The sequence below is a fragment of the Telopea speciosissima genome, chromosome 1 (assembly GCF_018873765.1).
Source record: "Telopea speciosissima isolate NSW1024214 ecotype Mountain lineage chromosome 1, Tspe_v1, whole genome shotgun sequence".
Lineage (NCBI taxonomy): Eukaryota > Viridiplantae > Streptophyta > Magnoliopsida > Proteales > Proteaceae > Telopea > Telopea speciosissima.
This window is the reverse complement of record NC_057916.1, coordinates 83,314,614-83,342,477: the sequence shown is the minus strand read 5'-3', so window position 1 is coordinate 83,342,477 and position 27,864 is coordinate 83,314,614. Positions and strand designations below refer to the sequence as shown.

The window sequence follows — 27,864 nt, the reverse complement described above, 5'->3', positions numbered from 1 at the left end:
ACCTCAAACGATTTTCTCATAGCTTGTCATGTATCAGAGCTATTCCCAAATCATATCTAATAGGAGTATTTCTTACTTTATCCTTCCTAGTTTTGCCACTCATTCATCTTAACGTCATGATCTTCGCTACACTGAGTTTATCTATATGATGTTTCTTAACTGCCCAACAATCCGCGTCATATATCATAGTTAGTCTTGTAACTATCCTATAAAATTTTCTTTTAAATTCAAAAAGAATACATGAAACACATAAAACCCCAAACACTGTTCAATTTTGGTCTAACCATATATATGTATAAAATCAAATCAAACCCACCGTTTGACAACCTCTAATTAATTAAAGGTGATGGTTAGAACGGAAAAAAAAAAATAAATCCTCTACAGTGCCTTGCAGTTTGGGCCTTAAATCTCGACATGTAAAATATGTGATATACAATGATGCTGAGCTGAAGAAGAAAGAAAAATAAAAAAATGGATCAAGCTGGCACCATTAGATGAAGCATCTTACACATGCCAAGCTCTCAACCCAAACTATGAAGCACCACAATCCAAGAGAGGATTTTTTTTTCTTCAACAACTGCGACCACCCAACAGTCCAACACCTCCATAGAATATAAGACTTGCATGACGTGGCAAGTGCTCATTGGAGAACAGTGGAAGATAAAATTCGTCTTCAACTCCTCATAGTCCATGGAGAGAAGAAGGCAAACGTGTCTGCTGACCTGCTGCGCTGCAATTCCATTCAATCACATAAGAACTGCGAAATCCATTTTTGTTGGGAAGATTGAAGTTTAAAGACAAAAGAATCTAACAAAACTAGAAAGAGAGAAGATGGGGGATCTGTATGCCCTTGATTTTGATGGAGTCATCTGTGATAGCTGTGGCGAGAGCTCTGTATCTGCTCTTAAGGTGACTTTTCTTGTTAGGGTTTCTACAAGGTTGTTTACTCTTTACATATCTCAGCTTCGAAATTGTATCTTACCAATAAAAAAATAAAAAAGCTTCGAATTTGTAACAACTTTGATTTATTCATTCATGTCTCATTGTGTGGAAGGCTGCCAAACTACGATGGCCCAACCTCTTCGATTCTGTGGATTCTGCTATGGAAAGCTGGATTATTGATCAAATGCACGTCGTAAGCTCTCTCCCTTTCCTTCCATCTCAGTACTCTATTTTATTTTTTCGTTTCTTTAGTTCTTTTTTTTTCCTTGGCTTGGACTGGATTTCGATTGATCTCTTACTAATGTTATTTGACCGAATTCTCCCATTTTTATCCCTTTGATGATTTGTTTCAATCATAAAAAGGTCGTCAACAGAATCTCTTTTGCTTTGCTATTGATTCTCATTAATTCTCCCCCCCTCCCTCCTCTTCTCCCCTATATCCGATTGACTGGGTTGAAAAGCAGTGAAAACAACTGAAAGAGATTCAAACCCATCACTAATCAGAACTTGGATGTATTTGTATTCTTACTGAAAACATCATGAGATTAATCTGGCACTTGAAACCATTACAATTAAGCCAATGCACTGTTAAATTCTCTCAGTGGAGATTTTTTTATCCTTATAATGAAAAAGGGTAGGTTTTATACATGCTCATGGGCCCAGTTGATTCAATAAGCAGTTTCTGTGGCTAGTGAGTTGATGCAGACATCTATTTTTCACATTAACTTACCCTTCCTTCCTCAGTTTTTGTGGTGAGGACTTTAGTCTCCCCAATCTTCTAGTTTGATTTTGAGTGTCTCATACTTCTAAAGATTCTCATTACAAAACATAATCCAAATGATTTCATTTAATTCCGAGTTAAAATAGAGGAAATTTGTGCTAGAGCTAACCAATGCAGTGTACTGTGATAGGTTCGTCCAGTGGTGGAAACAGGATATGAAAATTTGTTACTCGTGAGGTTGCTATTGGAGATCCGGATGCCTTCCATTCAGAAGTCCTCGGTGCGTGTGCTAAACTTTCTCTGGATTTCTATCGTATATTTCTTTTGTTTATTCAGTAACAAATGATGATGAGCAGCATGTCCTTATTGGAATTGATTTTCAATTGGAAATTAAAAACCAAAGATTGTGTTGCAATTTCAGATCCTTCACAACAAGAACAACACCATGCTTTAAATTCTTGGATTTTTTGTAAACATGGTCTAGATCTGACGACAAGGCTTGCTGTACTAGGTTGCAGCTGAACTCACTAACGACGGGATATTGGAAAACTGGTCAAAGTTGAAGCCTATCATTTTGGAGGAGTGGAATGAAAACAGAGATTCTTTAGTAGAACTCTTTGGAAAAGTCAGGGATGAATGGATAGACAGTGACCTATCAAGTTGGATTGGTGCCAATAGGTAATTTATTTTGAGCAAACTCACCTCTGTAAATCTGCTGATTTGGATCACCTGACAAACTAACTAGGTACTGTATTAATAATTGACACACAAATATAAAACTATTAGAGATATCTGACTCAAATTGGATTTTCTAGAGGCATGAGGATTATGCCCCCTGTGCTTGAAACAAAAAAAAGGTCCCAAACATTGAGGTCTATCCTACCTGCCCGTAATTGATCAATTTGTTGTAATATGCATTTCGGAGATCCTTAGGTTGTTACAAGCTGAATCAGGTCAAATGTCTCAAGAAATAGAGGGGAGAAGTGGATATACCACTACTCATTCACCAATACTAGCCCATGTTGAAGCTTTATTTGCAAGCATTTTTAGCCTTTCCTGTAAGCTTTAGCTTCCACATAGCATCTCGAAGACAAGAAGAAATAGTCATCCTTATAAATAAGGGTCAGAATCTAGCATGGGTTAAAACACTCGTATGCTGATCAATGAACTTGAAACTATGATTTATTTTGTGAATTTAAGTTAGATATCTTTCTCATCATCCATAAAGGATTCAAGGTATTGAACAACCTAAGAATGAGAGGCAGCTAAGGGCAACCTAAAATCAAAACTTTAACCTTGCACAATTACATTTGAATTATATAAAGAGCAGTGAATGCCATAAACAGCAGTGGTGTGAAAAGTAGTACAACTATGCATATTGAAGGTACCAAATATGGATTGAGATAGCTACTATTATTCACAGCTTCAGTTGAGGGTTTCAGTTGTGGATATATATTTAACTTAAAGAGTAAGGGTACTCAGCCTAAAAAATTAGGTGACACAGTGAAAAAGCTTGGTCAAGTGCTTGGCGCGTTGGTCAAGTGCTCACTTGCTGAACGCTTGGTCACGGGTTCAAGTCCTGGAAACAGCCTCTCTGGGAACAGGGGTAAGGCTGCGTACATTTGATCCTCCCCAGACCCTGCAAAACGTGGGAGCCTTGTGCATTGGGTACAACCTTTTTTTTTTAGTGAAAAAGCTCACTGGGCACATAATTCTCATACTGATTAGGTTGCATTTAGTATTTATTTATTTTCCTTGGGGGCAGTAGGCAGGCTAGTGGATAAGTTTGACATGTAGTTGGTGAAAGTTTTGATACCAGCTATGTGATACAGAGTACACACCTGGTCAAGATTTACCGTCTTAACAAGGTGGCATCTTCAAAAGTATTGAATATCTTTCTAATGAAGGACGGTATCACTGTTGAGTTTAGCAAAAGCGGTTTTGTGAAACCTTTCACTTCCACTTTTGGTCTGTTTTCATTGGCAGATCCAGCCTTCATAGCATGCAAACATAAGCCTTAACGCTTTAACCAACAATTAAGCTAATTATCAACTATTACATCGAGGTTTACTTTCATGCTTGTATAGAAACTGAAATGTGGTTATAAGAGATTTGTTTTTCATTTATTTTATTTTTTGAGTAAATTACTTAGACCTCCCCTGACCTTTCTGACAATTCAGAGAACCTCCCCTGCGTTTCTGACAATTACTCAGACCTCCCCTACTTTTCGAACTTGGCTTCACTTAACCCCAGTCCGTTAGTATATTAACGCTAGTTAATGGATAAATTTGAAAAACCTAAGAAACCTGACAATTATACCTATTTTCCCTTTAGGAAGTTACCCTATTGCCTTTACACCCTTTCCCTTTCTTCTTCTTCTTCTTCCTCCTGCAAACCCACCTGCTCCCACCCCTCTGCAATCCCTCTCACGACTCCTCTGTGGCGACAGCGACGGCAACGGCAACAGCGATGTCCTCTCTCTCACCCTGCTGCTGCTGCTGCGTTGATGACCAGTTGCCACCTCCATTCTTGTTCCTTAGTCGTGTTTTATTGAAAGATCAAATTTCCACATTGCATGACTCACAAGACAACACAACCCCAATCTTTTATTTATTATTATCCTTTTCATTGTTACAATTAAGATTTTGGGGATCATATACAAACAAAAAATTTAGTTGATCTGGAGTCATCTTAGACTATAATTAATATGGATCTACACATGTTGAACCCTTCTTTTGGCCTTCTGCAACTTCACCTGAAGTCATCTTCTGAAAGTGCATGTATCCAAAAGTGCCAAAGTCTCCTCTGGTAAATCAAAAATACAAAATATACAACAGCAAAACAAGATAAAAGGAGAGAGAGAGAGGAAGAAGAAGAAGAAGGAAAACGCATTTTAATGTCCAGCTTGTCCAATCAACTTGGTTAATCCATAGGATAGCCATGGCAAACCAACCACCAACCAACACCCTCAAACAAGACCTCTTCACAGGTGCCTTCCTCAAGATTGCACCAACCCATCCAAAAACCACCAACGCCAAGCTCGAATCGTGAATGCAAGCGCCGATACACCGGCAGCCTGAAGTGGGTTTGGCAATTTCTCTTTCTTGCTCTCATCCTCATCTGATAAATCTCCATTTTTTATTCTATTTTCAAGCAGCAGGTTGCAACCTGCGTGGACGGGGTTGCAGAGGGGTGGGAACAGGTGGAGGAGAGTTGGGGTTGCAGCCTGCGTGGATTGGGTTGCAGAGGGGTGGGAGCAGGTGGGTTTGCAGGAGGAAGAAGAAGATGGAAAAAAAAAAAAGGGAAAGGGTGCGTTGATGTTGGTCCTTTATAAGTAAGGGCGTTTTGGTCACAGCAAGTGTTTTACTAACACCGTTAACGGACTGGGGCTAAGTGAAACCAAGTTTGACAAGTAGGGGAGGTTTGAGTAATTGTCAGAAACGCAGGGGAGATTTGCTGAATTGTCAGAAAGGTCAGGGGAGGTCAGAGTAATTTACTCTTATTTTTTGGGTGGTGGTGGTTCAAATTTTTTCACCTGACCATTATACATCTTCAACTGAATTAAGCCTGAGAGAATTTTCTCAGTATTGGTAATAATTCCAAGTTCGATAGCTACTGAATCCTGATGATGGGCTTTGAGTAAACACCTCCTCAGTGTTTTTGTTATGAGTTTTATGTTCTCACAGAAACAATGGTTAGTGAGAACTGAGAACAGCCACTAACATTCCATGATGAAGCTTGATGATAAATTTTTTGTTTTTTATGCTGGTCTATCCACCAAAAGAATAACTCCTAGCTTGTCATCAGATTGTTTATATGGATAGCACATTTACCTTCGAGGTATATAATATAGTATTCTGAAATTGCTGGCATTGCTTTTCTATATTTGGGAGCTTTACCTGTGGAAGATGGCCTGTGGCAGTTGAAAATTGATCGGATAATACTTTTCTATACAGATTTTATCCAGGTGTATCCGACGCTTTGAAATTTGCAAGCTCGAGAGTATATATTGTCACCACTAAACAGGTGAATGTTGGGATAATTATCATTATTTGTGACTTCTGCTCTTTAATTCTTTTCCATTGAACTATAAGACATGGATTGCCTTACCCTGTATATTTATTCCATTTCAGAGCCGATTTGCTGATGCATTACTGCAAGAGCTGGCAGGAGTTGCAATGCCATCTGATAGAATCTATGGTCTGGGAACTGGGTCAGTAAACTGTTACCTAGTTAGGAAATGCTAAAGCTGGTCTCTGTTTCATGGCCACTGCATCAGTCATAGATGTGTTTTGTCTCCTTAACATGGTCTGTTTGTAACTTTCTTTCAGTCCCAAAGTAGAAGTGTTGAAACAGCTTCAAGCCAAACCAGAACATCAGGGTCTCACACTCCAGTAAGAATCATTATTCCTCAACAATAAAACAGCAATGGATATTTATACTTCAATGAGTTTTTTCAAAAATCACTACATCTTTAGAGTTACTTTGAAAGGGAAATAAGTTTTGTGATTTCATTGAGCAGTTTTGTTGAGGATCGGCTTGCTACTCTAAAGAATGTCATCAAAGAGCCCGAGTTAGATGGATGGAATTTGTACCTGGGTAATGTTGCCTTTCTGCTTCTTCCCTATCACAGCTTTCATTCTTTTTCCTCATATTTTCCATTTTGCTTCATTTTGGTGCATGGATTTGCTAGCTAATTTGGCTTTTCTTAGAGCAGGGGACTGGGGGTACAACACTCAAAAGGAGAGGGAGGAAGCAGCAGCCATTCCCAGGATTAACCTTCTTGGGCTCTCTGACTTCAGCAAGAAGCTGAAATAAGTCTTGTGTACATTCCTACTTTATTTAATTTTGATACCTCCTCTTTACTGGCAGAGCAGAAGAAATAATGGGTCTTCACATACTGCTTACCAAGGGTTGACCCAGTTCTTTTTCTTCCAATGGACTTCTACTTTAATCTATGCCTCTATGGCATATGTCAAGGCTGGTAAAGTGGTAAGCTACCACCCATTTTATTCTTAATGAGGAAGATCTATGTAGACACAAGCCTAACTGGATCCAAATGTTGGTTGAAGATTCTGACCAATTTACTTAAGAGATTCAATTCATGTCCTTTTTTTATGAGCTATGATCACTCTTTTGAATCTAGGGGTATCAAACGGCCGGTTCAGTTTGGTCAGTTCAAATCGGTTTTCTTTTGAATCTGGGGGTATCAAACAGCCGGTTTTCAGTTTGGTCAGTTTGTATCATTATCCTCTCAGGTTCCCTGCCCGGTACGGTTGTCTGGTTCCTCTCATTGGAGAGCGGAAATGATGACTTAACCCCCTGCCTGAACACACTGTTCGAGTGAGGTTAAGTCGTCATTTCTGCCGCCCTATGAGAGGAACTGGACAACCGTACCGGACAGCGAACCTGAGAGGAAAAAAATCCACTCACATAGGTGCCATCTATCCCTCTCCCCACCTCCCTGGAAAAGAGTCCCTGCCTCTCTTGTCCCGCACTCACATAGGTGCACGCTACTAACACCCTTAAGCGGGTGGTTTGCCCATCTTTGCCCTATAACAAATACGGGGTGCTGTTCTCTGTGCCACAGTGTAGTTTGCGCCAAGGCACATGGGGGTGGGCGCAATGACCACCTTGGCTCCCTACACTGGCTGCCCATGTGCCTGGATGCAGGCTGTACCCCCACATGTGCCTGGGCGCAGGCTGCGCTGCGGCACAGAAAACATCTTCCCAATAAATATATAAAACATTAACCAAAAAACTGTTTTTATTTTTCCTTGTTTTGTGATCGAATTCTTTTCGGATTCAGTTTGTTTTTTGGTTTTTCAGTCGATTTTGATTTCTACCGGTTTCTAAAAACCCAAACGGAAGCCAAACTGGTAATTGTTCAGTTCGGGTTTTCTGGTTGGTTTGAATCACTTTATAAATTATTTGGAATTAACATCAAAGAGTCAAGATTCTCATTGTATTTGACTGAAAATTATTGCCCCCAGTACTGGGGCGGTCCTGTGCGCATCGTGCGGTGCAGCATGATCCATGTGTGTACAGTGGGCCCCATCATGTACACATGGATCGTACTGCATCGCACAATGCGCACAGGCCCCCCCCCCCCGGTACTGGGGGCGATAAAGATCCGTATTTGACACACCTAATTGGATCCATGTCGGGTAAAAGTAAAACCTCTCCCGAAAAGTACTCTCATTAGATGGGTATGTCACTGTACATTTTCTGAATAGTTTAAGGCTGTGTTTAGAATGTATTATTGTAATGTAATAAATTCTGGGTCTAGAATGCATTATGAAACCCGATTCTTCACTATTTTTTCACTTCAGAATGTGTTCCAGACCTAAAATCTATTATGAGAATGATACCAAACAACCTTAAACTATAAAATAGACTAATCACACACATCTTTGATCCTACTAAAATAAAGTGAGTGTTTACATCTCAAGGTTGATTTTCTTGAGCTTTTGAGTTTCATGAAGTTTTTGATATATAAACTATCGAATCGAATCAACCTGACAAAGAAAATTTAGATTAAATTCACTATAAGCTCGAAAAAATTTTTACTTGTGTTATCAAAAAGCATTAAAGCTCCTCGTGTTTCAGTTGCTCTGACGACTCAGCAGAACTATGTGCATGATGTTCGTGGGCTTCATTCTTCTCAATACGAAGCTTCTCGATAACTTCTTCTATAGGAGGATCTCCTGGTCTTCGAAAGACATGATCACCTATCTTCATCTCATATGCCTCTGGTTGATTCAGTACAAATTCTTTCAACTAGAAATCAAAGAGACAAGAAGGAGGTGATTTGAGCTTCAAATGACAAATCCACAATCCAAAAAAAGGGTTCCATTCGGGAAAAATGAAATTTTCATAATCATGAATTCAAGACTACTGCATACCTCTGTTGTGTCTTTCCCTCTTTGCATGGTGAACATGATGGTGTTAGTATCAACAGCCATGAAATGGGCCTCAATTGATCCGGTCTTTAGAACCTTAGTCCATTTCATAGCGATCTCCGCGACCATATCCTGAACAGAAACCCCAGCATTACCAGGAAATGGAAGAAATTGACAACGAGAAAGGACGGGAAGTGTAGTTTCTATGTTACCGGTGAACGTCGGACACCTAATCGGAGCTTGACGAAACCAAAGGAAGGGCCGGAATGGCGATTCAACATTTCAGATTGAATCTGCGATGGATCCGTCTTGGTGAAATCCATGGGCGAAGGTGGAGCGAATTCGAAATCTTCCGAAGGTGTTGATTTTTGACCCCATCGCTTCCAGTCCTCGTCTTCTTCGTTATCGATCACGTCGTCCAGCTCATCTGGGATATGAACCCTTCTCTTCCCTCCTTCTGCAACTCTAATAATGCCACCTATAAAAATCAGAGCGAGAAGCAGGAATAGCCGGACCAGAATTGAAGCAGAGGAGCAGCATCTGCTCTGCTTTCTCATAATTCTTCTCTTAATTATTTTATTTAAATTTCTTTAACAAGAATGACAAAAACCACAGGGAAGAGATCGACGATGAAAGAACTGGAAAAAAATGGGAGGCCTAAGTAAGCACATGAAGAGGCAAAGTTTCGTGAGTTAACGACGTAAGAGAATAAAGAATTCGGTTCGGTGAACCCATCGGGCATCCGAAGATTCGGATCCAAATCAAGGTTTTAAAAAATGCGGAATTGGAGACTAAATCGACAGTAATGATTCCGATCCGATTCCCAGACCCTTAGAATCGATTCACAGATCCAAAAACAGGGAACCTTACAGTATGCATATTCTTTCTTACAGTAATAATATACAAGGAAAATCTGGTTGATGGAGAAATAAAAGTGACTTTATTCTTTTGCCCTTCTAGTATCACATTTTTTTTCAACTTGGTAATTCCTATCATTTCACAAAAATATTATATTAAAAAAAATTTCAATTTTTTGAAAAACTCTTTTTAACCCCTATATTAAAAAAAAATTCAATTCCTATCTTTATTCGTTATGACGTACTTCTTAGTTCACTACTTTAGTGAGAACAAGTTGCACCCAATATAAATTTGTAAACAAACCCTTTTGGCCTCAGTCTCACTCTATACAGAGAAACCTTATGTAGAACTTAAGAAGAGATCTAGATTGAGTCTGGGTCACCTACCCATATGTGTATATTTCATGCATGGTTAGGTGATAACATGTGTTCTCTAGTTTTTTTTTTTTTTTGAATAGAGAGCTTCATATATATTTTGTATAGAGGGGTGGGGGATCGAACCAGGGAGGGGATAAGGTACCAGCCAGGAGACTCGAACTCGAGACCTCCTGGTGAGCATGGGCATGAAACGCACCACGACTCACCAACTGAGCTAGGCAGTTGTTGGTATGTGTTCTCTAGTTTCTATAAAAGTATTTCCATGCACTCTTAATGGCCGCACGAAAGAATAAATATAGAAACAAAATAACACATCATCACCAAATCATATGTGAAGTGTATACGTACAAGTAGTTGATCCAGGTTCAAAGAGATCTGTGTCAACTTTTCACACTCGCAATGACAGTCGCATGAAGCGTACCCAGCTACCGTATAGGCCGGAACCAGACCCTTCAGCAGCAGCAGCTGCCACAGGGAGAGGACTGCATAAAGGAAAGGGGCAGCTCGGTCTGGGTCCAACACACGATAACAAGGCTCTCGGTCGCAGTGATGGCATAGAGTTTTCCCTGTGGACGACCTGATGGGCGCATGAGCTGCAGAGTACAGTTCTTGGAAACTTTCCAGCAAAGTTTACATACTGATGTGTTTAAAATGATCAGAAGGGTCTAATTACATGAAGAATTCCATATTGCAACAACATTCACAATATGTTCTCACCGAGGAAGGGTAATGTATTCCTGTGGTTAGTGGCAACGAATTTGTTAAAAGAACTAGTATAGTTGTAAATTGTAACTGGGGAGGTTCTACTAGTTAGTTCATAAAGGAGAACTTTTTTATTTTTTAAGCCCCTTCTTCAGCATCTTAAAATGATCATCCTCCATGACTGCATCCACAGGATTATCTTTGAGAATAGCTTCAAGGGAGAAAGTTGAATCCATGGTAAGCTGGGAGTTTACATGGCCAACTTGTTGATTGAATATAAAAGTCAAGACGTCTATACATGATGGTCAAATTCAAATCAATAACACCAAACTACAAAAAGAAAAACATTTCAGGGCAACAGAGGAGGAATATAGATTAGCAGGTAAAACAGCTTCCACAGCAAAATTAAGCAGCTAAGCTTTTTGATGCAATCTCAAACACATTTTCTGATAGTCCATTGGTGGACATTATCATCTCTAGTTGTGCCTGTACAGAAAAGAACACCATACACATTTGTATTACTAACATGCTTAAACATGAAAACCCTCAGCTTTTCCTCCCTTCCCTGAAGCTAGCCAATAGTACTAGCCCTTTCCAAGAGAATCACTTCCATTTTTGAATAACTTGTTACCCACATCAAATTATAGATGGAAGGAGAAACAAGTGGGGGAAATATTACCTTGGCAAAGTTTTGTCTCGTCTCATCATAACGCCTCCATCTAGAGAATTCTGATAACATGCTGGATGCCACCTGTAAATCCATACAAAATAGAGATATAATGAATAAACAGTTAGGATGACTGAAGTGTGCATCTTCAACAGGGTGGGGTCCTATGATTCAGAAGTCACATTTTTGGACCATACCCGTGGGTTTAATCTGTCTAGCTTCACCACCATTTCTCCCAAGAATTTGTAGCCTGATCCATCCTTCGCATGGAAATTCACAGATCCACAAAATCTTCCAATCAGTGAGTACACCTGATTCATGAAAAAAAATGCCAAATTAGTAACAAGTGCGACAGTTTCCTAGACAGGCAGCTATATTTGCCACAATGACGGCATATGTGGCCATCCAGTGAAGAAAGTCATGTAGGTCTCTCTAGATTAGCCTCATTACTAATTGTGCGTCTAATTTCAACTGCTTTGTAAATGGAATTGGACTACTATTGCTCCAAAATTATTAATTTCTCAACCTTCTTTTCCCCAAGTTGTAATCCTCATGTGGCAAAATACATCCAGGCTGAAGGTTACCACATGAATAGAGGATTACGTGAAAATTATTCTGTTATGGTGATTACCCACTGAATTGTGTTTTGGACTCATGCCCTAGGGTAATCGTCATCAAACAGAACATATATAAATACAGACAAATGGCAGTCCTCAGCATATGTGGTCACCTTGTTTGGATTCCGCAAGTCGAAGGCAGAATGCTTCAAGAGTTTACGGACATTCTCAACATTTCCAGGAATATCTGAGATGGCTTGCAGCACAAACCATTTATTCACAACCTGAAGGCAAAGATGAAAATTGTTACAAGCTTACTTTTTTTCAACTCCTGCAGCAACAACAGCCATCACAAGCAGAAACAGGATAAAACCTCATCTCTCATCCCTATGATGATGTACTAGATTCTATGCATTTAATAGAACTCTCACAAAGAAGCGTACATCAGCATTTTTTAGAAACTAGCATTCAATGGGTTAGCAAAAAATAAACTAAGGTATTATATGTACTTGTATAGCTGAAAAATATATAGAGGACTTCAAGCTAAAAATGCAGATATTATAATTGAGTTATATGGGACAATGATTATGTTTCCATTAGTTGTGTCTTATACATAGCATAATAGTAAAAATTACAAATAAAAAAAAGGAGCATAATAGAATAGAAGATTCATGCAATCTTCATCATTTGTAGACACTAGCAATTTGTAGCATGATAATACAAAATTATAGGACTACTACTAAAGAGACATCAAATCCAAAAACTCTTTATACTACTCCATCTTTAATAATGGAAGATAAATTTAGGGGGTGCAAAATAGAGAAACAAGCCTTGCAAAACACTTGGTTAATTCTGACAATGTTGGAATTGGGATGGAACTCACCAAAAAGTCATGCTCCCACTTGCTATAGAAATCAGCAAGGACATCGTCGCGGGTTTCACTAGGATTCTGGGCAATCGCTGCCAGAGCCGCAAACTGTTCAGTCATGTTCGTAGCAGATCTGTACTCGTGCGAAGCAAGCTCACTGATTTCTGGATCTTCCAGTGATGCAAGAGAGGCTACACAAAAAGTTAAAAAAATAAATAAACAAATAAATAAAAAGAATCAGCAGAAGAGTATCAACTATCAATGGTAGAACATGTGTAAACACGCCCATCTTGGACAGTTAAATTTCCAAATACACGCACCCAGAGCAACATTCTTTAGAGCTCGCCTGGCCATATTAGGATGGTCAAATACATAGGGCTCTGAACTTTTATTGTTCTCAACCTGTTAATATATATACACAAGTTAACTTATGAAATGATGTCAAATGTTAAGTAAAACTATTAACCACTTCTGCCAATGGCTTACAGTGTTGAGAAGCTCTGCTTTTAGTTCAGAAGCAAGTTTTTTCCTAATAAAAGTCCGAACGGCATGCACAACATCAGGATCCGCAACTTTCATCATGTCCATTATCTCCCCTTCCCCTGGCAGAGTTATTGCTTTAGCAATAAATTCCTAGAAGATAAAAAAGAATTAAAAATCATTGGTAGATTCAATTTTGGTTTCAATGGAAATTCTGAATTCTGAAAGAAAAAACAACTGGGCCTTTTCCCCTCCCCGTACTTTATCCAAGTTTGAATCAGAAAGTAGGCTTTTGATCCCATTCACAAATTTCGGATTAAGAACCAACGATTTGTTTTGCTGGTAATCAGACACCAAGCTGAGCATCACCTTTTTTGCGAGTACCTGACCTGCTTCCCAATTGAAGGAGAAAAAATATCCATTATTATAACACACTAACAACTGTACATTGACCGCAGAAAAGAGAGAGATGCTTCCCCCCACCAAAATTAGAAAATAAAATTCTAGAAAAGACAAACCGATTGAATTCATCTGAATCATGAGCAAGCAGGAAAAACAGGTCATTATCAGTGAGATCAGAATCAAGACGGATAGGAGTGCTGTAACCCCGTAAAAAAGATGGAGTTGGACGCTCAAATACATCAGAGAATTCAAATTCTTCTTCCTTCTGCATATTAACAAAAAACAAGATCACTTAACACCACAGGAAAAATCATTGAAAGGATTAATAAAAATCAGCAGCGGTTTCATAATCCGACATTGATTTAATAACAATTCACGAGCTCAACTGATGCCAAAGAGAAGACCAAGGTAACTTCAATCTCTGACCATCAATGAAACTCAAAATCATATTCACCATTTTCTATTACAAGCAGTACTGATCATTTATGCTGAGAAAGAAAGGGGCAGAGGTTTGCTCAGTGGCATTTCACATCCATTAGATATCCCTCTTCTCCCAAACTTATAAGTTAACCATGAGAACATGACAAAACATAGGCATGGGAGACAAATATCTAACACATGAAACCTTTAACAGATGGAAAAGAGAAGGCACAGCATGCCATCTGGAGAACATAGAGCTAACCTTCTTTACTTGGAGTACTGTAGTGAAAACAGGTTGACCATTCTTTTCAACTGACAGCAGCATCCCTTCATGGTACACAGAAGTGAGTGGCATATCCTTCCCATTTTTATCTAGGAGACCTACTGCCACTGGAATGAACATGGGTTCTTTCACTGGCTGCCCTGGAGTTGGTGGCACCTCTTGACTGTGACAAACCCATCCAAAAGCAGGTGAGTAAATGATGCAATCAGCCAAATAACTGAGTTGATGGAGATTTGCAACAAAAGCCTTTACATCTGTACCTGAATTTTAAAGAATAGGTCTGGGCTTTAGCATTGTAGGATGTAATAACTTTCACAAGGGGTGTCCCTGCTTGAGAATACCTGTAACATTTATTTATTCACCTACAAACATAAGCGACCAAACAACGCATGAGGTCACAGCATAACAAGTCTGGCCACGACCATACCATAATAAGAAATTAAAGAGTTCTGCATCATTGGCATCCAGCATGGCAGCAAAGAAATCTTCACATGTTACAGCTTGGCCATCATGCCTTCTAAAATAAAGATCCATGCCCTGAACCATCATAAAATTTTTGTCAACTATTAAAACTTTCCATGAGACGAACCAAACCGACATAAGTGGAGAGAGAAATCATTATCAAATGCTGACATGGACAATGTAACAAGAACAAAGCTATAAACATAGTTGTATTGTTCTCCATCACTGATCAGATTTCTAAGACAGATCTTTATATATCAAATAATATGTTTCTATAAGAATTTAGTTTAGCTTAAAATGCAATATTAAACAATGTAGTTCCAATAAGCTGCAGCATGTGCTAATATTATAAATGGATTATCGGGAATGGCTGGAATGGGCTTTCAACATATTAGTAAAATAAAAAGGCCATACTGCTTTTAAACATCTACTTTCAAGGACTCATCCTAGCAGACAGGATTTTTATGGCTGAAAGGATAAAGAAACCCTAGAAGAAAAAAGCTTCACAACTTGAAACTAATAAAGTTAAATTAAAATGATGATAATATTTCGTCAATAGAATCCACCAAAAACACTCGTCTTTCTTCAATCTAACAAAAAAATCTAGATAACATTCCATAAAAGGTGTTGAACCAACATTAATGTCAGACAACACCATTTCCTGCTTTTGCAAAAGGTCTCTTACTGGCCTATGACACCTTTTTTTTTTTTTTTTTTAGGGGGGGGGGGGAGAGATGAATTGAATGGTCTAAGAGAATTTAGAAGTTTGTTTGCCTGTTATAGTAAGATTTCTTCAACCACCAAATACAAGCAATAAGTAGCAATCACATATCACCACTATGGAATGAGATATCTATGGTGTGTCTGTCTGCTATAGTAAGATTTCTTCAACCACCAAATACAAGCAATAAGTAGCAATTACATATCACCAATATGGAACAAGATATCAATGGGGTACCTCGGAAATCAATGAATGAGGATGTAAAGGGTGAAGGCCCGCATTCTTGGCGGGGCACTATTCCTTGTAGAACATACTTCAACGCCATCTTCATGGTTTAATAATAATGTTTACCAAGGGCAATAAGGCCTGCAATAGTCCTGCGGTACCAAATATTTACACATCTCTGACATTGGGGATAAGAAATGGCCCCATGTAAGGCCTCATTTGGGCATCAAGATAATCAAATCATTGCAACAATACATCTTGAATACCTTCATATGGAAGAAATCTCTTCCTATTGAACCCCAACCCCCCCCCCAATCAGGATGGTAGACGATGGATCAGATGGTCATGAATCATAATAACTTCGGGCCCTGTCAACCTATGAAGTGGGACCAAGTTGGTAGGGATCAAAATATTGTACCCGCTAGTTACCTGTCAACATCAAGTATGTGTATTTCTCTTGCCGAACATATGTCACTTCTACCAGACTTCCAAATGCATGCAAATAAGTGGTCTAAAACTACTGAACTACAAGTCTTTGATGTAACATATGAGTACTTACACCTTAAAGATTATCTGTCACATCTCTAATACTCCAATTACCCATTGTCAATCATTTCCATATTATTTTCAGAGGGCTTTTCTCATCCTAGATTAGAAAGTATCCTAAAAAAACAAAAAACAAAATTATAATCTCTGAACGATACATGTCACACCCTGAATTCCGAACCACCGGAATTTGTGACCGGAGCGTAAAAATATGCTCCCGCAATACCGCCAAGATCACAGATGCAGTATTTAAGCTAACTCTTCCACACCGCATAAGACACAAATAATCAGGAGAGAATATAATATATAATTAAATCAGAGCAACGGAAGCTAAATGATATTATAATAACATAACGGTCAATGTTTATCTCTGCTCAATAAACCGCCACAAACATACTCAAAACCATGATGACATCCCATCAGGACTTATGTATTACATAGTATATAAATAATACATTCTTCATGACGGGATCAAAATAATGAAGTAGTTAGTATCGAAAGGTAATATCCAAAAGTAATATCCAAAAGAGGCCATCGGCCCAATGTCTCAAGAAGCTACTCTCCTAAGTAGCAAGTCTCACAGTAGCAGTCTGGTCCATGCTCCCCTTCCTCAGGGGCCCACCAGTCCTCGCCACTGCCGTCCTCAGGGGCCATAGGCTCCGAGTTGATTGGCTCCACCAAACCTGCATCATCATCTAAAAAGAAGTTTCCACGAGGGGTGAGCTCCACTGAGCCCAATGAGTAAATCAAATCATGCAAAGGGTTACAATATGCATGGATGATAACGTTATGATGCATGAAGCAATAATTACATGTGCACCTAACTCTAACTTCTAAGTCAGGTATAGTACTACTGCAACGCCCTAGGTAGCATCCCCGGCCCTCCATCTCTTTCACGCGGATGGCCTTCCGACGATGTCAAACCCGAGTTGCGCTGGGAGCCTGCCGGTCTCGGTCCTTGATCGGACTCACCGGTCCCAGCACCTCAATCGGTACACACTAGTTTACCCAGCAAACCCCCAAAGTTAATCCCACTGCCACGGTTCCGGTCCTCGCGTCGGAATCGCCGCTCCCAGCACCTCAATCAGAACACATTGGTGTCCCCGTGGGGGATTATCCAACACGTAAACCCCTGTTGGCAAGGGTCGTAGTACGGGCTACGATATCGACCTAACCAACGACATCTAGTACCTAGAAAAGGGGAGTATGTACACGTGTAAGCCAGGGGCCAAGTCCATAATCCCTCCGCCGGGCTCGCTATCATCACGCTCCCCCCAGCTTTACACGCACACATACAATCACAATACAGATATCGATCCCAAGCCCGGCGCACACTACGGTACTTGGATCCCATCACACTCACACATTCCATCATCATTAACCATTCTCACATTTCAATATAACGTCACATAATGTTATCCATCTCAACGCACACACCATATGCTCTCATGCCAATGTCATATCGCAATCGAAGAATTTAAAGTAAAATGCACCCTAGCTATACATGTAATATGTAAGCATTTCAATCAACACATTTCTTACAACACATGGTCCATCAACCAACCATGCTCAATAATCATTCATACATGTAAATAAAGGTAAATCACAACCATGAAGCATAACACATTTTCAAACATAGGTTCGGGTATCCGATTTCCTCACCTTGAGTTTTGGTTTGATCGAGTCGTGGGTGATCCGGCGTGCTAGAATGTGAGTCGACCCCCGTGTTTGGGTGCCCTAGATGCACAAAAAGACACACAAGAGGCTACTACTAAGGTTCCCAAAAGGATAGGAATCAATAGGAGTTCAGAAAGGTTAATATTGCAAAAAGGTAGAAGCAATTTCTGAAAACGGTAGAAAGGTTTTGGGGTTACTTCTACCGTTTTCATTCTACCTTCTTAGGCAGAGAGAAAAAGGTAGAAAGGCAGACCTGAAAAAGGTAGAAGGGTGCCTGGGTTGCTTCTACCGTTTTCATTCTACCTTTTTTAGGCAGAGAGAAAAAGGTAGAAAGGCAGACCTGAAAAAGGTAGAAGGGTACCTGGGTTGCTTCTACCGTTTTCATTCTACCTTTTTTAGGCAGAGAGAAAAAGGTAGAAAGGCAGGCCTGAAAAAGGTAGAAGGGCACCTGGGTTGCTTCTACCTTTTTGAGCCGACTGCATCTACTTTTTTACAGAAAAGACCTACATTGAAATATTTTGCTTGGGCTTTGGTTTCATGGCTTAAATGGGTATATCCTAGGGTTATACCATACTATTATGGTTAGAGTTATCACCCAAATCTAGGGTTTTAGGTCTACTAAACAAGAGGGTTTATAAATCCAAGCTTACACATGAGATGGGTTATAGATTTAAAATCAATGAACCCTAGCTTATGTATTCTTGAGCTAGAGTTGACATTGATGGCTTAGGTCACCAAATGGGGAAGATGGAAGCCTTTACTTACCATATCAAGGAGGTTTTAGTACCTTCCATTAATGGTTTCTCCAATAGGTTGGTGAAGCCATTAATGGTAGGACACCACCCAAAATCCAAGGATGGAGAGGTTAAATGGAGATGAGAGAAGTAATGGTGGTTAGGTGAGGGACTTACCAAATGGAGATGGTGAGTGAGTGAATCCTCCTCCCTTCCTCTCTTCCTTCTTCCTCTCCTTCTTTCTCTTCTTTCTCTTCTTTTCCCCCAAATCAATTTAGGTTTAGAATGAGATGAGAATAGTGGTTTTGGTGTTATCTATCCCAAAAGGTCCCTAGGGCCTGTTTGGCTGGATGTTGGTCCTTAGGCCTAAATGCTCTAGGGTCTGTTTGGTTGGACACCAAAACTTAGTTTCAAGTTCAAGTTATTGGGCCTCAACTTTATGAGGCCCACAGGCCTTCTCTATCTATAAATTAAAGGGGTGCTATACACCCAAGCCCAATCATCTATGCTTAAAATGGAGTATAAGAATAATGACTTACTCCCAGTCGTCGTAAAGCGGTACATCGAATCTGGCCGGGCCCCGTGGGTCCTCCTGCGGAGGGTACGCCAAGAACACTCCCTTGTTTACAAACTTCCCCCTGTCTTTGTCGATGAACCTATCCTCGACGACCTCCCCCGTCTCAAAGTTAACGATCTTATGGGACGGTTTGAGAATCATTGCCCATAGTTGCCTGGAGTACACCGCCGCCGATTCTACACAAGTTTAACCAGACCGGTTAGACCAGGCTTTGAATCGGGGTTTGGGCACGGATTTAACAATACTTCCTTATGAAGTGTTATTGGCTGCGGAATACCCATTTGGCATTTTCTAGAAAAAGCCTCATAAAAATAATATACTCATTGACACATATTAAACAAAGTTAAGTTTTCTTAATTAAAAAAATATGCATCTATGCAGGTAATCAGATAATAGAGACGGTGGGGGAGAAAAAGAGAGAGCAGGAACTGTTGATTGGTCATGAGGATCAGGTAAATTGTGTCTTACTTTTCTGAACCCTTCACTGCCCAGCAATGTTTTGTACATCCTAACGACTTCAGCTCCCTGTGAAGTAGACATAACACTTATCAAAATTCAGAGAAATATTCATTGTAAAATTAGTGACTGTTTGTGTGTGCGTGTGTGTGTGTGTGTGTGAGAGAGAGAGAGAGAGAGAGAGTGATGAGACAAAATATATGCAGAAAGGAGATGAAAACCTTCTGATAGACCTGTAAGAAAGAAAACAGTAACCACAGGAAAAGAAAGTATGTTAGGCACTTATAGAATTGTAAAACGAGAGGATACAAGAAAAACAATGACCTATGTTTTTTTTGGGTGAATAACAATGACCTATGTTGCATGGACCCTAAAGATGAAGTCTTTTACTAGACTCATCTTGTCACCCTGAGGACTGTGGTTCAACACTTGGAATTTACCCATACTGTTCAGAACTACTTATACCAGCCATACCTTACATGCACTAGATAAAGTAACAACTTCCATATATTAAAATAACATGTTTTTCTTCCAGAAAATTTGGCGATATACACTAGTCTTTGTGTCCATCATAAAATTTGTAAGATATCCTAAAGATAAATTCTCTAAATCCAATGTGTAGCCATTCACATTTGAACACCCAAGCCAGTCCCAGTGAATGATCATGCAAAACAGACAAGACATCACATCTACGAGAGAAAGGCACTGTGAAGCATACCGTTTCTGAAAGTTGCAGTAGGTGAGGCCCAGCGAGATCAATTTACAGCATCATCCAAAGAGTTCACACATCAAGATCAAAAAAAAAAAAAGAGCACCACTGCCAACCTTCACGTAACGATAGAAAATGCTCAAACTCACCTGTGTAGAAGTTGTCCATCTGTTCAAAATAAAGATAAAACAGCAGTCAGTAAAACTATGGTTGATGAGTGATGACTACAAAATTACAATGTTGTATATCAGGGAAAAAAATATAAGATAACATGGGTGATTCTCTCACCTTGATATATGAATGTGGCCGAACTGGATGAGCCATAGGACCAGCATCCTGAAGAACCAAATAAGAGTACAAAATTTTGCCATTTTAAAAACAGTCCTCTTAAGGTAGTAACTCTGTTTATAGTCCTGAACTAATACCTACTTTTATGAGCAATAAAAGTAATTGTATGGTATCTATAAAAAATGAGCAAGTATTCCCCTAGAAGCATATTCAATCACAATACAAAAGGTGCAAAATGCAAAAGAAGCATCAACAACTATTTGGGTCCTGAACCAATTCCCACAGTCCAATTTTACCTTTGAAAAAGAAGTAATTGGTCCCACTAGGCAATATTTTAGGCTAAAAAATAGGAACATTTGACCATTAAAAGAAGGTTCCATATGTCACCAAACTAGGGCAAGACAGAAGGAACTAAACAACCCTGCATGCCTCTTTCTTTGGCATTCCCAAACTCCATCCAATTCATTACAGGAAGCATGTGATGTAGATCGAAATATGAAGAATAAAAGACCAAAACACTGTTTATGATACTGTTCACGTGAACAGTGTCACAACCCATATTTGCCTTGTGTGGGGATGCTTTTTAGAAGATCTTGTGGGCCCATCAAGTGGAGAAAGCTTCTATCCTAATGCTGCCAAAGTTAAAAGTGGAGAAAGCTTCTATCCTAATGCTACCAAAGTTAAGTTTCTATTTTCATATCTAGAAAGTAGGCTTAAGTTTCTATTTCCTCAAGTTTCTAATTTTAGTTTGTTACTATTTTTATTTTATTCTCTAAAATAGAAGTTTCTATTTTTATGTATGGCAGCTAGATTTTATAGGAAGTTTCCATTTTATAGGTTTTATGAATTAGTAGTTTCCTTTTCTAGATTTATTTAGTTTCTTAATTAGATTGGGACTGAGTTGCTTTGTAATTGGGTTATTATAAATAAGAGTATGAGGTTGAGCAGAGAAGGACAGAGATTGAAGAGAAAAGAGTTATGGTTGAAGCTGTGAGACCCGGCAACGGTGAGAGACCCTGAGTGAGAGGATGATGGGCTGAGAGACCTGATCCTATCCCCCCTTCTATATCCCTTTCTTCTTCTTCTTCTTATCCTTTTATGTTTCTTCTTTCATATGTAAACAGAAAGAAAAAAAAAAAAAGCAATAGAAGTTTCAGTTAACCAATTTGTTCTTCCTTATTGTGTTGATCCTGGCTGCAATCGATCTCTCACTGGTTTTCCCTGGTTCGAGGTCGACTTTGCATTAGCATGCCTACATTTCAAATTAGTTTACTGAATTGGGAAACAAAAAACATGAAAATGCACAACTAATACAAATCATAATAGTCCTGCAAAATTACTCATAACCCCACATGGTGGAGCCTCATAAAATTCTATAACCTTCCCACAACAACTAATAATATCATTATAGCACAGTGATGTGTGAGAAGGACAGTTCATTCAAAGTTCCTGCTTGTCAGACATCCCGTGTAATGCAGAACTAAATCCGAACCAGTAAAGGCCAGTGGGAGATCAACTTGCAACAGGATCGCAGGAAAAAGGACAAAACTTGCAGGTAAAATAGATAAGATAGGCCAAATATTTAGGTTGATTAGTCCATTGAGTAGAATAACTCAACAAAGTTTGATAGAAATCCGACGGTTAGATTTGAAGATACTGAAGTATTCTACTGTAGGTAGAAAACTGAAGACCCATGGAAATAGCAGATTCGATTGGCAGGTTTCTAAGATTTCAAACCAGAATTCAATGAAGATATTAATTAGAGGTTCAGGGCCTTCAGGCAGGTAAATAACACTAGAAATTTGAAAATAGAAAATTAGAAATCAGATAGAGAAATTTCAGATTTGAGGAAGTTGAATAGAACCAGGATTAGAAATCGATTAGATTTTGGGGGCTCAAACTGAACTGAAAATAAAACAAAAAAGAAAGAAATAGAAGGAAGATAGAAAATATATAATCAGGAATCACCACCTGATCTGCAAGGCCGGAATCACCAGCAGTACCCCAACATTGAAATCACCACCAAGGATTCCTGGAATCACCAGCAGGGATCTTACTGAATCACCACAGCAGGGTGAAATCTTAATCACCAAAAAACCGAAGGCAAAGCTAATCTTTCATTCACTAAATTCGTGTGCAAGGTAGCTCCTTATAGACTTCCATAGAAGACTCGAAACAAAACCCATACTAAGCCTAAAACTCCTCTAACCAATAGCTTACCTTGGAAGTGGTCTTAACTCTTAACTGACAAGGATATCATAAAATAATGAACAAACAAAATGAAACAAGACTGGACTCATACCCAACTAAAACACTTTAATAACAATTAAAAAAAAAAGGACTCTAACTACAGTAACTAATAAAATAAATCCTGTATTCCTACCTCCTACCTATATTTTAGGCCCATTAAAATGGATATTAAAAAAACAAACATTGAACTAAAGGCCCAACACATATATAACCCAACCCAAAGCTTATTTCCACTAAAATAATCAATTCGATGTTTTATCTGCATAACCGCGTTTATTTCTGCATCTAGCACCAAGATTTTCAGTTTCACATAAGCATTATATATAAAGAAAGAATAAATATAATTTCCATCATGTTAGCCACCCACATTCATGTCTTTGCTAACTTGATGCAGTATGATATAACTTGGCTTGAGATATCCATAAGGGGAAAGTCAATGACCAAAGAAAAATGAAAGGACAAAATAGAATGAAATAATTTATAGATCATTGAAACTAGAACCTCCGGGAACTGGTAATTGCGAAGCCCCGAAACATCTGCAATCCGTTTAACTGTACGGCTTCCCATGTCAGAAGAAAATTCCTGCCCATTGCAATACAGTTTTATGCAAAAGCTCAATCCAAAAACAATTCAGTACATATGATGATGCTCCCAAAAAGGCTAAAAGCACTATAAACTTACTGGGAACAGAAAATATCTCTATCATAATTCATACACTATCTTTTGTACCTGATCTCTGAAGACAGTGAGACCTTCCTTCAAGCTAAGCTGGAACCAGTCACGACAAGTCACTCTGCCACACATTTAAGTACAAAACTTAAACTAAAGTGGAGGGAACCACGTCTCATTCATACAAACCAATGCAAAATAGAAACCACTAGGCTACAATGTAGTTGGTACTTGACAAAATTTAACAAACAAAGTTCCTGACCAGGTGAGAAATAAGCAAACCTGTTTCCAGTCCAATTATGGAAATACTGCAACAATAACGTGGGGTAAAAAATTCAATCAGTGTGAATTAGCTGATCTAAAACCAGAATAGAAAATCATAAACATTACACAGTTCAAAATCCTCAATGCATCAGAACAAACCTCATGACCAACAATTCCTAAAATTGCATTATAATTTGCATCTGAGGCAGTTTCAGGAGATGCCAAGATAACCTCTGAATTAAATATCTGTTTGGAAGCATTTCAAATATTATTTTCAGAAGATCAATTGCAAAACCATGGAGGTAATAAGTTACTCATTTTCGAAATGTTTTAAGAAATTAGACATACATTTAAACTCTTATTTTCCATGGCTCCCCTGAAAATCAATACAACAAAAAAAAATTCAGCATTTCATGTATATACCAAACTCTAAGAACTCACTTAAAGAATGTTCATCTTACATAAACTCCGGCACAGCCACAATATTAAAGAGATCCAGGTCATACTCGAGACCAAAAACCTGTTACCAGTGGAGCAAAGCATGCTTTTAGACTATAATCCGCTTAGTCAGCTTCAAGATTGTAGATAAAAGTGGAAAAAGATGAATAACGAACATCCTCATCCCATTTCATGGCTGCCTTAAGAGAATACATAGCGTGGACCGTCTTCGGTATATCTTCTGCAGGGTTCCAGATCCTCAAGGACACCTTCCGCCCTGAACGAGTAATGAATGTGTCATCTCTGCTCTCCAACTGTCCTGCAACAAGTGCAAACAAGTAACTTGGTTTCTTGAATGGATCCTCCCAAAGGGCATAGTGCCTGCCACCCTGCAAATCAAAGAGACAGAGTCATCATGAAAAATAATACATAATGACAACCATTGATTTCAATGTCCCCTAGCTATTAAAGAAGTGAACTTCACCTCAAGGTCCCCTCGTTCTATAAGATTCCCGTTAGATAACAATAAAGGATATAGGGTTTTATCAGCTTCAATGCGACAAGTATATTTGGCCATGATATCAGGTCGGTCCTGATAGTACAAACATAAACGTTACAAATTCTAAAAACATGTCCGTAACATTCATAATGAGTCACACAAAAACAATTATGGGAAGAGAAAGTTAACCTGGAAAAATGTGATCTTCCGGAAACTCTCAGCTTCACACTGTGTGCAAAAGTTCCCAGAGGACATATAAAGACCCTGCAACAAGGGAAGAAAAATAACTACAGAACAAGAAATTAGGCCTGTAAATTACAAGCACACACAAACATTAAGGACAAGGAATAGGCTTGTAAATTGCAAGCACATAATATAGATATAAATTCAAATTCTGCAGTGTATTGTTACTACTACTGGTCTATTTGGAATGAGCATAAACGGCAAGTTTTGAAAATTGAAGCTCAACAACTTATATAGTTATATGGGGGAGGGGTATCAGGACAGCAGTTTGAAAAGGAATCAAAATAACATATCCTACAGTAGCTCTTTGGTTTTTCTGGTTGTGCGCTCTCTACACAGTGTTTCTGGACTCTTACTGGCCCTTGCAAACACTGCATACACTGTAGAGTAGTTTGCCTCCTCTCCCTCTTGCTGTTTTCTGATCAGTGATCTTTATCTATAGGTCTGTAACCCAGTACGATTCCCACTCTTGCAGGGTTCTGGGATGGGTTGACCGGAATTGGGTCAAATTTTCAGCATTTTTCCACAAAGTGGCTGCCTCACTCGAACATGTGTCTAAATGCTGGCTGCTCATGGTTTTACCACAACACAGAGAAATGGCCCTATTAGTAAATCTTTATCTCCTTCTTTTTTTTTGGGGGGGGGGGTGAAAGACAGTTTTACCACTAAAGATGTGTTGTTCTGAGGATATATTTCAGTAACTATTTCCAGAGTGAACCTAGTACTTGGAGGTGAGGGGAGAGTGAGATGGCGTAAGTCCATGTGGAAATCCCCTTCCTGCAAGACAATAACAAATTACAATTAGGGAAAGCTGGCTTGGTAAAAAATATGACAAACCATCTAATTTATGTATATATGACAAGGCTGTGGATGGGCCCAGCAGTTCTGATAGGCCTGGAATTCTTGGACCAGTCTGGATAGCCTAAAATCCCATCCAAGAACATGCCAGGCAACCCACAGTTAGCCCTCCCTTTTGCACTCAATGACATTCCTACACACTCAGATTGCAAAGAAATCATGTAGTCTCTTAAAAGCAACTTCAAATTGAAGTCATAAGGTTGGACTCCCAAGAGTAATCACCAGAAACATATGAAAAGTAAAAGCAAACACAGGAATAATGCTTTTAAATTTTACTATCAACCTTTAGCAATCATCCAGGAGATTCATAGAAAACCTTAAGAAAACAACAAGGTCAAAAGAACATAATATGATAGAGCATAAAATGATACAAAAGCACCACTAACGTAACTTATAGGACATCATATACCTTCAGATCTTTGTCATTGACTTTAATTGATACCAGCTTTAGATCTTTCCCATCCAATACCAATGGAGAACAAGCACCTATTGTCCAACAAATCAATCAGCAGAACATCTCTAAAATAAAGTCCAAAACTATATAGATGTAATATAAAATGGCAAGAGCGTCACACAAGAATAGAAGAAAATTACAGATAAACCACTATTCTTTTAACAAGTCAAACAAGCTGCAGATCACCTTCAACTCTGGGGTAAACAGTAATTTTGGAATGAGCAATTGTTTTTTCCTCTCCCAAAGAAAACTTCAAGTCCACCTGGTCCACAAACCAAAGTGATCGGAGATTTAAAAGATGAATTTAACACCATGAATCGAAAGACCATCCATGAAAACGAATACATATATAGATAGAAATGGCCAATAAAACAGTGCAAGAATGCTCGATTTTCTGCCATAGAACATATAAAAACACGAAGTCAATGAAATTGCAGGTATAAATTTCAAACTAATCATACATACCATATCAAAGTAGTACTCTGGCACCTTGTAGTCCTTCAGAAAGATCTCTTTCGGGGTGTCCATTTTGAACTCTTCAACCTGGGTAGGTAGGGATTCTGTTGCAACTGAACAAATCAACCTACTGCCTGTTTGCTTAGTCCTCTGAAGTAAGTTTTGAGGCATCCAATCAATAAACTCAACCAAAAAGCAATCAACTACAAATCCATGGCAAAAAAATCATAGAGGTACAATAACAATATCTCTCATACAGAAATAATACTTCTTATATTTTTCAAATCCACACAAAAATAAATAAATAAATCTACTACAGATTAATTGTGTGAAATAAGATCAGAGTTTTATATATATATATATATTTAACATCTTGGGATATGAAAGGATATGCATATATAAACTCTAAAACAACTCAACTATGATGACATATGGCTCCAAAAAGTAACCTACAAACACCATTTGAATGTTTTCTAATTAGATAACAACAATTCACTTTTCAAATTTACACTATGTGAAGAACAAATATTTGCAAATTATACTGATTACGAAGATGTACACAACCATAACACATAGGGAATCCAGTTGATTCTATGCTCTGCGTATATTCTTTTTTCCCCTTTGCTGAATAATGAAAGGAACTAGCACGACGACCAGTGTTGAACTGCAAGAAAACCGACACAAAGTCGTACCTTAGAACCAACAGGTACACTAATAATCTGGAGAATACATCAAAAGAAACCACTGCTTCCACCACACGAAAACAAGCGCAGGCGATCGAGGGAAGGAGAGAGAGAGAAAGAATTACGAATGATCCCGTTAACCGTGATTGAAAAGTAAGCAGGTTTTATTATAGTTGGAAACTGTAAGAGAAGCCAATACATCACCAGCTCATGTAACCGTTGAGTACAATCTCAAGTAATCAATCAAGGATAAGATCAAATCCCCTACAGCTCACACAATAGCTGTTGGATGGTCTTCAATCTACACTTCAATCGAACAAGATAATTTGAAGCCCAGGAAGGAAAGGAAATCGGTAATAAAGACAAGGATAAAATCCTTAGTTGTAGGATTAATCCTGTTTCTTTCTACAGTCCATGTCTTATTCAATCACTCCTTGATTCACTCAACCACAACCATGGACGTAGGTTGTATCATC

At 38.8% G+C, this 27,864-nt stretch overlaps 3 protein-coding genes across 4 annotated transcripts; 1 reads left to right on the top strand and 2 right to left on the bottom strand.

Annotated features, from left to right (window-relative positions):
- Positions 1-709: 709 nt before the first annotated feature.
- Positions 710-6,597, top strand: LOC122649076. 2 transcript variants are annotated; one of them, XM_043842438.1, is made up of 9 exons: positions 710-909; positions 1,055-1,135; positions 1,854-1,949; positions 2,175-2,341; positions 5,620-5,689; positions 5,797-5,876; positions 5,995-6,057; positions 6,186-6,262; positions 6,381-6,597. In XM_043842438.1, the coding sequence occupies exons 1-9, from the start codon at positions 832-834 to the stop codon at positions 6,479-6,481; spliced, it is 813 nt and encodes a 270-aa protein (XP_043698373.1). In that variant the 5' UTR covers positions 710-831; the 3' UTR covers positions 6,482-6,597. The 2 variants fall into 2 exon arrangements, with proteins under 2 accessions (XP_043698373.1, XP_043698374.1); XM_043842439.1 differs by having other exon boundaries at positions 712-909; positions 1,854-1,943.
- A 1,547-nt stretch (positions 6,598-8,144) lies between these two features.
- LOC122641360 lies at positions 8,145-9,210 on the bottom strand. The gene is made up of 3 exons (XM_043834575.1): positions 8,778-9,210; positions 8,569-8,697; positions 8,145-8,443 (listed from the first exon to the last, which is right to left on the bottom strand). The coding sequence occupies exons 1-3, from the start codon at positions 9,120-9,122 to the stop codon at positions 8,252-8,254; spliced, it is 666 nt and encodes a 221-aa protein (XP_043690510.1). The 5' UTR covers positions 9,123-9,210; the 3' UTR covers positions 8,145-8,251.
- Positions 9,211-10,766: 1,556 nt separating this feature from the next.
- On the bottom strand, positions 10,767-27,134 carry LOC122641437 (puromycin-sensitive aminopeptidase-like). The gene is made up of 31 exons (XM_043834673.1): positions 27,126-27,134; positions 26,715-26,855; positions 26,436-26,511; positions 26,205-26,281; positions 25,601-25,714; positions 24,884-24,958; positions 24,680-24,787; positions 24,372-24,584; positions 24,219-24,277; positions 24,106-24,133; positions 23,917-24,003; positions 23,776-23,801; positions 23,554-23,617; positions 23,326-23,406; positions 20,575-20,622; positions 20,436-20,454; positions 20,296-20,300; positions 19,799-19,810; positions 19,590-19,646; positions 14,607-14,716; positions 14,440-14,520; positions 14,159-14,342; positions 13,593-13,741; positions 13,336-13,474; positions 13,081-13,227; positions 12,915-12,996; positions 12,610-12,785; positions 11,900-12,010; positions 11,367-11,480; positions 11,182-11,253; positions 10,767-10,988 (listed from the first exon to the last, which is right to left on the bottom strand). The coding sequence occupies exons 2-31, from the start codon at positions 26,775-26,777 to the stop codon at positions 10,908-10,910; spliced, it is 2,658 nt and encodes an 885-aa protein (XP_043690608.1). The 5' UTR covers positions 26,778-26,855; positions 27,126-27,134; the 3' UTR covers positions 10,767-10,907.
- Positions 27,135-27,864: the final 730 nt, after the last annotated feature.